The 13,571-nt window shown below is 41.7% G+C and overlaps 2 protein-coding genes across 2 annotated transcripts in view; one reads left to right on the forward strand and one right to left on the reverse strand.

Annotated features, from left to right (window-relative positions):
- Positions 1 to 1,681, forward strand: part of LOC131096208 (atrial natriuretic peptide receptor 2-like) — a 35,317-nt gene extending 33,636 nt beyond the window's left edge. Inside the window, exons 22-23 of the mRNA XM_058044524.1 lie at positions 876 to 967; positions 1,532 to 1,681. Of these exons, the coding sequence (XP_057900507.1) occupies positions 876 to 967; positions 1,532 to 1,681 (242 nt within the window). The remainder of the gene's footprint in view (positions 1 to 875; positions 968 to 1,531) is intronic.
- Positions 1,682 to 11,488: 9,807 nt separating this feature from the next.
- On the reverse strand, positions 11,489 to 12,338 carry TMEM215 (transmembrane protein 215). The gene has a single exon (XM_058044304.1). It carries the CDS (start codon positions 12,327 to 12,329, stop codon positions 11,607 to 11,609), a length of 723 nt encoding a protein of 240 aa, XP_057900287.1. The 5' UTR covers positions 12,330 to 12,338; the 3' UTR covers positions 11,489 to 11,606.
- Positions 12,339 to 13,571: the final 1,233 nt, after the last annotated feature.

The raw sequence follows: 13,571 nt of genomic DNA on the forward strand, positions 1-13,571 counted from the left end.
AGATCTCCTGATCTACAGGCAGTGTTCTAAGACTCTAAAAAACACTTAAATAAATAAAAGTGGACCTTATAGAACTGTTGTTTTCTGATGTAACAAAAATCAGTTAGACAATCTTAGCCACTCCTACTATCACCTAGGATGTTTTTTAAACAAAAAAGCATAATGATTGGCTCTGTGTCACAGAATGTTACAGGTGGAAAAAAAAAAACTTTTCTTAAATTTTTTTAAATTTTGGCAAAATTTTGATTTCAAGCAAAAGTAGAATTTCTTCTGTCTGTCCTTCTTGGTCCTTCCTCGATCATTTGCAAAAGGCAAGACAAGTGAGGTTTACATGGTTTACATGAAGATAAAATTTCAACTAAGGAAAAATAACAATGTTTAAAAAATTATGGAGTTTTGTTAATATCATCTCTTCCAACTGTCTTAAATTGATAGGTTTGGAGTCAGAGCAATGGTGCTGTTTCTTTAGTGTTTAGACTTTGCTGAAAACTAAATGTGCTTAGAAAGCACTGGCTCTTTATTGACCAGGAAGTAGAACAGTGTATGGTTTTCTTCACCACAGGCAGAGGATGCTCATCAGTAGCACAGATAGACAACTGTGAAGAGTACAAAAATATTGTTAGATGCAGAATGTGAAGAGTAGTGTTTGTTGACAGCCCCATATTTACCCTGAGACGCTCTCACAAACAGGCCAGGATACTGGAACTTGTGTGCAAACATTTTGAATAACAAATAACAAGGAATGGAAAGAAAGACTTGGAAAAAACCCCAAGGGAGAGTTCATTAATGAGTCTTGAAATGTTTGACACATTTTGGGAGATGGACCTGTCTTACATGTATAAATTGTTTAATATGATATTTACCTTTCTTTCCAGCTCTTAAAATACAGTGCAGTACAAGTGCATACCAGCTGTTGGAGCAGATTGGAGAGTATGTGTTAGTATGCCGTGGGAATTTACAAGTCAAGGTGTGTATGCAACATTTATACTCAGCTTTTCAGAGAGGAGAGTGTGAAAATACTCTGAAGTCCTTGAATTTTAACCCATGCAGTCTCCTATATTTTCTAGTCCTCAGTATTTCACAGTGCTTTGGTTAGACTAATTCTTGTACCTGAAGAGAGCATGTTCATATTTTAAGCCAGGACCAATTCCATGGATTTGTTCATGGGACAAACCTGGTAAGTCAGACACAAAGGACTTAGTCAAGCTTGGAAGTCCTGTATGGCACATTCACGGTCATGACTGCTTGAAATCAAAAAAGGTCCTTCAGAGACATTACAAATCATCATGTGAGTTCCACAAGAGAATTAACATACTTGTGGACCCAGTTTTGCATGGGACTTCAAAGAATTTTTTTAACTGATATTACTGCTATTATCTTTTAAGGAAAGGTTTTATGCCTCATTTTTCCTCTATGTAAAGTGGCTGACAGGCACATATTTCTCCTTTTGGGACTTGTTTTGAGTTGTAGTAAAAAATTATTTCATAAATAACAGATAGTTTATAACCCCATGACTAATATTCTTTCTTAGGGGAAAGGAGATATGGTCACATACTGGCTTGAAGGTAAGAAAGCTTCTGTCGCCCAGAAAGCAGTCACCAGCATTTCTGTGACTCCTCAAGATGCCAACAGATTTTCATATAGTCTGATACCAGGTGTCCTTCCCAGTGATCCTCTCTGAAGTTCTGCTTCCTAGTCACTCATTAACTCCAGTATCCCTTCTGCTTTCAGTCTGTTAGGTCATCGTGCTGAATTAGAAAATTTGAAAAGAGATAATACACCCCTTTGGCCTTGTGAATGTATTAGCTCAGGCTTTATGTACAGGTGTTTCTCCCAGCAGTGGCACTGAAAATAGAAAAAAAGCAAAAACTCATCTTTAGGAATAATACATAGAAATGGCCCACCAGGTACCAGAGCAGAAAGTAGCTCCCAGTGTTACTTCTTGATGTGGTTTTAATAGGAAATGCTCAGCCAGCAGCCACCATGACCTCAAAATCAGCTCGTTGGACATTCCAGCCTGTGAGGTGCTCCCACAGGAAAGGATATGGAATAGTGTTGATGTTTAGTGGTATCATAAACCCTGTGGGCATGGTTGGTCTTGTGCTGTGAAAGGGACAAATGAGGTGTGTATTGTGTGAGGAAGCAAGATCCATCAAAAGAGAAGGATGAAAAAAAGAGCAGAGAAATTATAGTGGATACAAATTGAAACAAGAATTTGTACTCTTACTTCCATTTAATCTCCATTTTCTGGGGCATAGAAAGAGGACTTAAGAAGAAAGTCTGGTGTGTTTCCATACAGGCAATTCCTCGTGACACCTGCATCTTGTTGTGGAAAATCTTGGTAGAGAAATGCAAGATGTTGTATGCTGTTGCTAAACAGGGTAAAGTTCGCTACAGCTTCTCCGGGATTTCTCTGAAAAACAGCTCTTAACATTAGTTTTTGCTTTGACTAAAGCGGTGGTGAACCTACTGTTGCTGGATAGCTGTCTGTCAGTGAAATCAGGCAGCCCTCTGAGTCACTGTGTAATTTAGGACACAGTTTAGGAAAGGTCATTCCCGAGCCAGCATTTCCTGTAAAGAGAGAACTACATCACTACAAGTGGAATAATTTCTAGATGAGCATGATTCTGTGAGCATTGCTGGTGTTGGCTTTCTTTAAAGAAAATAGACTTACCTTTCAGGACTAGTCTATTTTGAAGAGTTTAGCCCATTCAAGTTCAACTGGTTAACAAACAATCTAACAGAATAAGTGAAACTGAGAGACAAAGGATATCAAGGGTCAAAGCATTTCCACCATAATGTGAGCTCCAGTGGATAAAGTTAATTGGGAGGAGATGAAAAGGAAGGACTTTGAGTGACATAGCACCACTTAATCCTGCTTATTCTTCTCCGTTACCCTCCAGTCTGTCCCTGATCCTAGGTACAAGTACAAAAACATGCATGTAGTTGCAATATTTCTGGTTTAAATTTGTGGAGTTTAACCAAGCAGCTAACTACTTGTTCATGTTTCTGTATAGCTAGCATAGCTACATTGCATAGCTACAACTTTCAAATCCAAGTATGTGTGATAGTGATAGGAGTGTCACACTGCAGTCTTTCTTCAGCTTCTGTGAGAAGTGAACGCAGCCGTAATGATAGACGTTTCAGGGATGCCTAACAAAGGTAGAAAGTTAAGTACTTCCAAATTATGGGAGGTTTTTTAGAACTATAGAGAAAAGATGTATATCTTTCTGAGTGAAAGTAAGTCTCAGAAGTCTGTGTATCGCAGTGAGGGACATAGACATAGCTGACTTTGGCACATGAGATCCCAACATAAAGTCCAGCCAAATTTTTTTAAATCAAAATTTTTAATTAGTCTCACATTTTTTCTAAGCTTAAAACTTCCTTTATCTTTTTAAATTTCATAGTAGAAGGTATAGTACAATTACTGGTTTTGTAATCTTAGTAGAATAAACCTTTCAGTTATCAGTAGCCCAGAGATATCCTCTAATACAACCATTTCCTTTATCCAAATGATATCTAGAAATTGTGAAACTCTCTACTTTATGACAGTGCTTTTTGATGTATTAAATATTTTACATAATTATTTTAATGAGTTTGCATTTGTTTACATTTTTATTAAAAAGGTTGATATCCTTATCAAATGTGGATGTGAAAGTGTATGCTTTGTCCCTAGTATTTCAGTTTTAACTCTTCTGCTTTATTTTAATGTTGTCTATAGAATTAAAAGATTTTTTCAAAGTGTCTTACGAGTTTAAAATCTAAATAGAAACGAGTGATGAGTGACAAACAGCAAGTTTGCTGGATTGGCAGCTTTAACCACTGACAAGTCTTTGGGTAGTCAGGTTCTGCTGGGGACACCAGAGACTCTTGCTGACTTCAGGAATCTTAGAGCCTGGTAGTTTTCTATAAAAGAGGTACAGCCTGAAGAGTGCCTGGGTCACCCTACCTCAGATTTATTGTTACTTCCTGATCCTCTCCTTCAACAGAGCATCTCCCGAGAATTATTTTCTACTGACTGTTGAATCTCTCGTATCTTTCCTGCAACTTCAAGCAATAGTCCTTATTAATGTCAGTTTGTCTGACGACTGTGATGATATGACTGACTTTGGAAGATAGAAGTACAGTAGTGAATATTACAGACACAAACAGAAGTGTCCTCAATCAGCTGACAAGTATTTTAAGATTAATCTCAGGCATTTTGACAGGTGTAGTCAGTGACAACAGCCATATTTCAGAGGCAGGAAAGCATTTACCAGCCTGTAAAACTGAAGTATGATAACCGGCACAGTGCTCATTTGTGAGATGCTTTAAATCCACAGATTCACATCCCAGATTTGGAACTAGTCAGCTAATCTAGCAAGCATTCTTTTCTAAAATGGCACTATAAACTAGAAATATGAGATGTGTTCTTCCTTTTCTTGATGATTTTATCCATGCCAGAAAATGGGAAAGCAATTGCAATAATAGAGCTGAAGAAGTGAAGGTGATATGTACTTTATAGATCACTTCACAGAGTGGCCATTCATTTTCTACAGTCATGCAAGATAATACAGAGGATACTAAGACTCTATTCACAATGTGGTGATTTTATTGGAAAGATTGTGCATTCTGATTATTGTTTATAACAGCTCCATCTACCTGGCAGTGAGAATGCAGGCAGGAACATTTAAAAAAATCACACAACACAGAAACTGATTTAAGAAAGTATTTTATTAGGTTGATAAACCTTCACTATATTGTTTCAACTTGAATATTGAGGAACAGACTGAATAATCACAATATTTTAAAAAATCACGACAAGTAAAGCCAAAAATTCATTAATGTATTTCCAAGTGTAAAACTTCCTAGATTTTATTCAAACCATGGGCATTGGAAAAGACCATGTTTTGCCACCAGAAGTTATTCTTTATCCCCTAGAATAGGTAGCAAACATATTTTACTTAGCTTGTTATTGGTGTGGGGGGGATCCCAATTCCCAGGTTCTTTTTTTTTTTTTGCAAACAGAAAAGTTATCTGCTTCTTTGTACAGCCAATTAGTCAAATGAAATAATTTGTTTAAGTAAAAGGGAAGTGAAATCAGGTGTCCTTTGCAAACAATGCAGGGGCATAAAATGAGAGTTGAACCTGACTGTGCAGTCAAAGATGCAGTGTCTTTAAGATCAATGTCTGATTAGTATGAGATTTTCCCAGCTTGTAGAACATTTCTCCCACTTACTCAGACCCCTAAAAATTACTAATAGCCCTTCCATCTGAATTGACCTCAAAAGTAGAAATCTTTGGTTTTTTTAAGAGTGTCTTTCCGGGGCTGTCCTTTAAAACCTTTACAAGACAAGGCTATGCAAGATTGTTCTGCTTATATTCCAGCTGAGCACCATCTGCGTTTCAGATAATGACCGCTTTGTCCTCCTAATTCCTCTCCCAATTCTTCCCTTCCCCACAGTATGAAACATTGTATTGTACAATTTTATACATTCTAAATTGGAATTCAAAGATAAAATATTTTGCAATAAAATGTTCTCTCCAAATAAAATATGGGAAAATTGCTTTTCCTCCTAAGGTAAATTTGATTTTAAATTTAAATGCACTTTCTGATATAGATATATAAACAACCAGAGTTTGGAAATGTGATAGAGTGGGCGTTCAGAATTTCTTTGTGTGGGAGCCCTAATGACTGAAACTTCCAAAGAACACACATGAGTCTACATGATGTTATTTAATGTCCCACAGGATAGTAACCACAGTCCTCTGGTTCACACAGGGAAACAACCCACTCCACCTTATTTTTTGTACACCATCTTTCCTCTGCACTATGTCTTAAACACATATGTGATCCTTTCTGGAACTAAATTGCCAAGACTGGATTCAACAGTTTTCATACATCACTAAGCTTGACCTGGAAGCTCCAAATGAAATATTTAGTGTTACACCTTTGCAAAATTTGCCTTGGATTTCAACAACAAAATAAGTAATTCTTACCAAGAGTGCCAAATATGAAGCTAATATAGGAGCATCCTTGTGTTCATGACTGTGCACAATTGCTGATTTTTACTGCATTTCATACTAAAATAGAGTGGCGTGAAAATAAGTGTTTTGATGAGATCTAAAATCAGATCCCCACTATGTGGTAATTTTTTTCCTGTAGTTCTTGTATCATGCCTTCAGGCAGGAAAACATTCTCTGTCCCTTCTTGAGGAGCCATCTGGGTAAGCTACCAAAGATACAATACACACATGGAACAGTGCACTAAACATATTGGTTTCGTGACAAGAATTCAACACAGTTAACCTGACAAAGTAATGAAATATTGTGTGTGATGCCTTTTTGGTCTCTTTTGCTTTTATGAAGCTCTCTTCTGTTCTAATCTCATTAGAACACGTACAGAGCCAGATTTTCAAAGTGTTTAACCCTTTTTTCACTCCCTGAGGAGTGAAAAGGATACTTTAGGTTGAAAAACTAAAGCTAGAAATGCATCTTTCAGAATTGACTAAAGGTTCAGGGCATTCACCAATGGTTTGGGGAAATGCTGAATGCAAAGCACTGGAAAAATTCAGGTTTCAATTTCCAAGAATTCACAGGGGCCATACTGAAACACAGACAAGGAATATCTTAACTCTGCTAGAAGAACTGTGTGTTCTTAGAAAGCCACAACAGAGTTGTTCTTCTAAGAAGGTTTTTCTCCTAAAGAACTGAAGGAATTTTAAAATTTCAGCAATAGACTTGAGCAGAAAAGCTGAGTAAGGCGTTGGAAAAACACCTCTGAGGAGATCTCAAATTACTATTGTGTTATGATTGCGCATTCTGTTTCCTGCCCTTGCAGACAAATGTATAGCATATATACACACACCCATCCAGGGTGCAGCTTGCAAGTAAAACCATTAAACATCAACACTTCCATGTATCTGACACAAGGCTAATCTATGCAACCCTTCTGGGCACAAAACACACAAAGATTTAAAAACTAATGAAAGCTGAATCTCCGTGTCTGGTAAAGACAATAGAGCTTCTGGAATTCCAGCACCAATAGGACTGGTAAATTAAAGGTAATGCTTATCTATGAAAGTTGGCCAAGGTGTGAGAAAAGTGACTTCTCAACCCACTCTCTCTGTGGTTTTGAGCCATAAAAGAGCCCATACCACCAGAGGAGTAACCAACCCACTGACAGTTCTCCCTGCAGGGATTGTATGTTCAGACGGGCTCAGAGTGGAAATGGGCTCAGCATGAGCTGCTTTGCAGCTGATGCCCCATGCCATGTGTCAAGACAACACCTCTAGCCTATGTATTAGGAAACTCCTCCACAAGTTTTAAAACAATTTATATTAGAAGAATCGACAGAAACCTTTCAGGACTCAAAATTTTGTTTCCTATGCCATGACTTTACTGCCAACATGCTGAGAGTCAAGGTCTTGTGTACTGATTGTGCTCTGCAAGTAAATAGGTTGGTCCCCACACACATGAAAATCAGGTTGCCAGTGCTTGGTGGCCTGACAGCAACCCGCCTCTGACCCATGGCAAAATCCCAAGCTTGTGCTGCAAGAACTGACAATATAACTGAATGTCTCAACATAACAGCTTAGATTGGATGGATGATGTAGTGTAAAATTCTACCACCCTGGCCAAATGCAGAAGCTCACTCCGTGAAGTCTGGTATGTAGCAGCAGATATGGTGAGAGGGGGTCACAGTAGCTGTTACTCCACTAAATTACAACATAATAAATAGTTACTGGAGCCAGGACTGCAGAGAGTTTGGATCAGAGCAGGAGGAACTGCCTCTGCAAGAGTATGACACTTCTACAGAATGCAGATCAAGAACACAACACAGTCCAGAGGGACACATACTCTGAGCACACTCACCTCTTGCTTATTCAGTTCCAGGCCGAAAGGACCAGCTATTTTTTGGCACTGAAGAGGACAAAGTGCACACCAATTGAAAGTTCAAATTGTCTCATAAAGACTCTGCAGAGATTAGCTTGTATGACTAACAATGCTACTTATGACAACAGAAATTTAAACAAAGCCACACAAAATTGCTTTTTGCTGATCTGCATATCATATTGTCTCTTAAAAGAAGATAAACTACACTGTGGCACTATGATAAATGCTATTCCAAAAAGAAAGTTTATATATCTTAGGAAACTTCTCTAAATGTCCAAATTACTGTTTTCCATTAAATGCTTTATACAGCCTGCCACTTTAGGACTAAAGTGGTTCACAAGACATTTATCCCCCAAGATATTTATCCCCCAAACTGAGCCCCCCTACAACTTCATGCATTGTTTGGAAGAGAGCACTGAGAAGAGAAGTGGGACTCTGACCTGAAGGTTTTTTAATGTAGCAAGAACAGAAAGAAGCTCTCATCTCTTGTCACAGCTTGGAATCACACCTCAAGCTGTGGTATCCTTAAGCCAAGTTCAGACTAGAAGCTGCCTCTTAAAAGCAAAGTGATTATTCCTGCTTGTTCTAAGATCAGCACTGGTACCACAAGTTCTAGTGTCCACTTGAGCTGAATCAAAATAAAATCCCAGGTGCTCTCTGATCTGGGCATGTAATCTGCATAAAAAACTGGAAATTGATGTAATGATTGTGTGATGAAATATCCATTCGATTTCTACTGGCAAAACTATAAAAAGGTCACTTTATTATAAAATAAATAGAACCAACAGAACCACAATACCCCCAAAACAACAAAACCAAACAAAACCCAAATATTAATACCTAACCCCCCTCAACAAACAAAAAATCTAAACCCCTTTCACTTTCAAATTTTAAAATCCATATTTTTAATGCCCAAATTAATCAATTTCCATTTCATCCTCTATTAAACTAGCAGGGAACAAAACAGAAAAATAAAGAGGCTTCAGAGGCAGTACCAATTGATTTCTCTAATTCCAAATTCTCACACTTTCAATAAACAAATCTAGAGGATTATGGTATATTAGCCTAAAAATATTGCTTAAAGTTGTATTTTATTGTGAAATCTTAGCCGAATGAATGGAGGGATAACATTGCCTGTAAACACTAAATTTTAAACACTTTTTTTTTACTTCTTTCTATATTGTGAGAAGTTTTCACTCTCATTAAACTTTTGTTGAACACAAGCATTGTCTTATAGTGTTTTTACACTACAAATGGAATAAAGCACGACTCAGATCTGCATGTCTGTATATCACATTATATATTTAGTATTCCATTTGTCACTAGAGTTTGCTGTCTTGTCTTGAAAAAGCCCATGTAACTTTTGACAGAGAACATCTAATCCTAGACAAAATGGAAAAACTTGACTTCTTCCTATATATATACACATATATATATATTTGCAGAACTGTACAAATCTAGGTTCCCAGTGGGCTGGTGCTCTCTTATGCAAGGCAAGTGATTACTCACAACCCTGTCAAAGGCAGCAGGCAGGACCCAGTAGCCTGTTTTCTCATGGTGGGTCCGATCTCCAGGGATGCTGAGCACCCCTGGGCATGCAGTGAGAACCTTCACCTGCTCTGCTTAGAACAGAAAGCAGAAGACCCTGTTTGTCATCACGGTCATCAGCAGCGTTTTATCTGTTGGCTTCACAGGTCATGAAATAAGAGTTCCTGGTGCCACAAAAGACTTGCTCTGCATATTGCAGAATCAGGTCCTGCAGTGACTAAGCCTAAGCAGAAGGCAAGCTGCTGACAACTGAGTGCTTTTATGAGGAAGTTGAACGTGTCAGCGAGAGGGTCTTTTTTTGTGGAATCCCTTTCCTCATTGGATCAAACCCGGGCTGCACAGAGTGCAGGTGCTCATTTACTACCACAGTACAGTTGCTGCATGCCTGAGCAGCACAGCTGCCTGTAACCACCTATTCAGAGTTTCTGTCTGACTTCAACTAGCAACTGTTTTTTTAATTTATCATAGTAGTATCCAGATGCCCCACCAAAGCCTGGCCAAAAGGTTAACATCTTATTTGGTCTGAAAGACAACAAGCTAGCCAGAAAATTGTTTCCTTCTTCTGGAAACATGTTCAGAGACTCGCTGTCTGTTACGATTTCACATAAATTTCTCAACAAACAAAGAAATACACACATTAGTATATGTATAAAATTTACATTCACTTTCCAAACAATTCCATGGGCAGGGAAAGCCTCATTTAAGTGCAAAATTCCTTTTCATTTTCTACACAACATCTCAGGTTGCTACAAATGATTTATTTCCTACTCTGGTAACTCAATGCATTTCTCTGGTACAACATATGGTTCACAAAAATTATCTAAGCAGCTATTAAGATTTTCACCACACAGGAACTTTTTGGTGTTCTGGGAGTTTGCTTACAGGAACTGGGGCTTTGTTGGCAAATTACTCTATGCTTCAGCAACCGTTACCCTAAGACCTGAACACTGAGAGTAGCTGCTTTGCATGCACATTATGTTACACCACATCTCTGTTCCCTACACCTCCGAGGTCAGGTAAGATGTTTATGCACAGCATGGAACACGCAACTTAGAGTTGGACAGAATAGCCAGGTTTGTATTTCAGTATGTAAACTGCAGGCTCTGAATTTGAATGGTTAATCTTCATTACCCACTTCACATTTTCTTGCTATGTATCCATAAGCTGTGAAAAAAACATCTGTTGGTCAGGTCCTCCGTTCCCTTCTCCCAGCAAAGCATGGCTTTGAGACCCCTGAGTGGACTGTCACCATGCATTCCCCATACAGAAATATCTGGCATTTTAGAAAAGGCACAAGAAAATGGCATTTTCAGAAGAGTCAGATCCCACTCAGAACATAACTCACAGAAGTCTGTTCCTGAAGTGATTTTTGAGGTACTGAAATATATTTTAAAGACCTGAGTTCACTGACATCTGCTCCTAGTCCCTGCAAGAACTCTGTCCTGTTCATGTTGCATTCTCCTTGTCAAGCGCATACTCTAAAATCCAAAAGTATTAGAAACATTCCAGTGAACTCTAGACCAGTGGAAAATTAAGCTAACACATCTATGTTTGCGCTATTGATGAAGGGTTAGTCTTTGAAAACTCTCCTGAGCCTATATGGTTCCTAGGAGACTTTCAGAAGAGCCCACGGGGTCAGGACACCTATTCCTTGACACAAAGGAAAAAAAAAATCCAGCAAGGACAAAGGGAGACAAATGATTTCTACACTCCCTGACATCAGGCAGCTATTGGAGTTCATGCTGACATCTCTCAATCCCTCCCAAAATGAAGTGACAATATTTCAAAAACTTATTCAGCCATAGAGCACCACATTCTTTCCTACAGGCAGCTCCAGAGTTTCATTCAGCTCTTGATCTCAGCTGACAGCCACTGCTGCCCTCCTGCCAGTGTGCCTACAGGCTTGGGCAGCAGGAGAACAAAAGGGAGGGAAAGGGAGAAAAGAAAATTAAAATCAAATTTCTTTTTTTCCAAAAACGAAAAATTGAATTCTTTAACCTTTAAACATGCTTGTTTACTTACAGAAAGCGTACTTCAGGCACAAAAGGTTTGAGTATCAGTCACATACCACTTTAAATTGAAATAGTATCAGGATTGTCCCATGCAGTCAGCTATATTATCCCCTATCAAGAAGCTGAAGTTGCAGTTTTTGTATACATACATATACATAAAGTATGCATCTTTCACACAATGGTCTCTTGGTCTGAATTGACTCCAGTGGGGTTTATGTAACAGCAGTACCTGTCATAAGGGCTGTTATCCTTGTAAGAGCAGACAATGATACTATCTTTAGGAGCCACAAAAATGTTGTCCTCAATGTCAGGGCAAGGAGTGCTGTCCCTGCTGGGAGAAGTGCTCTTCTTCTCCAAGGCACTGAACGTGGAGCCATCTCCCACGAACACGTTCTCTGGCATCTCTGGGTAACAGCTCTCCAGGTATTTCAGCATCTCCTCCTGCTCCACCTTTTTGGTGAGGCTCTTGCCCTCTGCCGTGGCAGCGGCGGTGGTGCTGGTGGTGCAGATGAACACGGTGTCCTCTCCCCTCAGCCCTCTCCTGTCCTTGCGGTAAGCTTTCCTGGCCAGCTCGTCACAACTTCCCTTGCCAGACTCCAGGTCGGAGGGGGTCCTTAGCAGCTCCAAGACATCCCGGTCCTTGACTTCCTTACAGCACGGACGCATGTTCTCGGGACATTTGGTGCAGCCGTCGGTCTTCCTGGTGAGGGCGATGGCGGCGATGCCCGGCAGGCAGATGGCCGGCCCGATGGCCAGCAGCGGGATGTCTCCCAGGGTCTCTCCCTTGATGCCAGACACGGTGAACATGAAGCCGAACACCAGAAAGACGCTGACCAGAGCCACCACCAGCCCCGTCCGGGGGTTGATGTCGTCGGGTCTCAGGGTCCGCGCCATCCAGCTGGTGCGCACGGGGACGCTTCCCTCCACCGGAGCGCCCCTCGGGGCAGGGGACAGGCGCTCCCCGGCGAGCTTCCGAAGTTTCCCAGGCAGCGAGGCACGGAGCACCCCGACAGCCGGCGCCGCTCGGCTTCCCCTCGGCGGAGCCGCAGACGGAGGGCGGGCCGGGGCCGGGAGCTGTCCTGCCTCCTGCCTCCTCCCTCGCTCCCTCCCTCCCGCGCTCGTTCCCTCGCTCCCCGGGGCCGGTCGGAGCGGCTCCCCCGCCTGCGGCCCCGCCGAGCCCTCCCACGCCGGCGGCGGGCGCAGGGGGCTCGGGCCCTGCCGAAGGCCGGGGGCAGAGAGGCCGGGCGGCTTCCAGCAGCAGCGGCCGGGGAGACAGCTGCCGCGGGGGTTCACCTGCCCGCTCTCCGCCTCCTCCTCCTCGTCCTCGCCCGGCCCCTGTGCCGGGGGCCCGCACAGCCGTGAGTACGCGCTCCGCCCGGCGCGGGATGCTGCGCGGCCGGCGCGGGGGCTCGGCGGGATCGCCCCTACCTGGTGGCCGCCGCTGCTTGGCCGGCTGCTGCCGCCGCCCCGGGCAGCCTTTCCCTCTTGGGCCAAGGGGAGAGGAGCCCCGACGGGCGTCCTGCCTCGGGAAGCCGGCATGTGCATCCTCCGCACGGCCCCCGCACCTAAAGCGGCTTCTTCGGTAAGGACGGGGCTTGCGAAGTTGTTGAAAGGAATTGTCTCCTGGGCAGACAGAAGTCCTGCCCCGAGTCTTCTCCTGAGTCAGGCACCTGTGGAGAGCAAGGCTTCAGGAGATGGTCTGCGGCAGCTGGATTTCATCCTGAAGGTGGCCCTTAGGGAGAAAGCCTCTCCTGGTGTTATTCCCTCCCCAAGAATGAACATAAATGTTGGGATCCCTCGGTATCCATGGCCTGCCGATTGTGATGGTGACGTTCTGTCCCTGTGATTTGATGCACTTCGGTGATGGTAATTTGAAGTAAGCACCACCAGCTGAATGAGTATAGAAAAGGATCTCAAACAGGTGGGAATGGGAAAGGCAGCAGCATCTTCAGGCAGGTTGCCAGTGATACAAAAGAGTAAATGCTTTCACCTGGGGCAGAGATACTGAGAGACAAAAAAGGAGTGATACCAGAAAGCTTTCAAGAAAGTTAATGTAACAGAAAAGGACGCTCTGAACTACAATTTTGAAACCAAGGTTTCTTTAAGTTTTCCTGTTAACATGATTAATTTTCCTCA

This window comes from Melospiza georgiana, chromosome Z (genome assembly GCF_028018845.1).
Source record: "Melospiza georgiana isolate bMelGeo1 chromosome Z, bMelGeo1.pri, whole genome shotgun sequence".
Taxonomy (NCBI): Eukaryota; Metazoa; Chordata; class Aves; order Passeriformes; family Passerellidae; genus Melospiza; species Melospiza georgiana.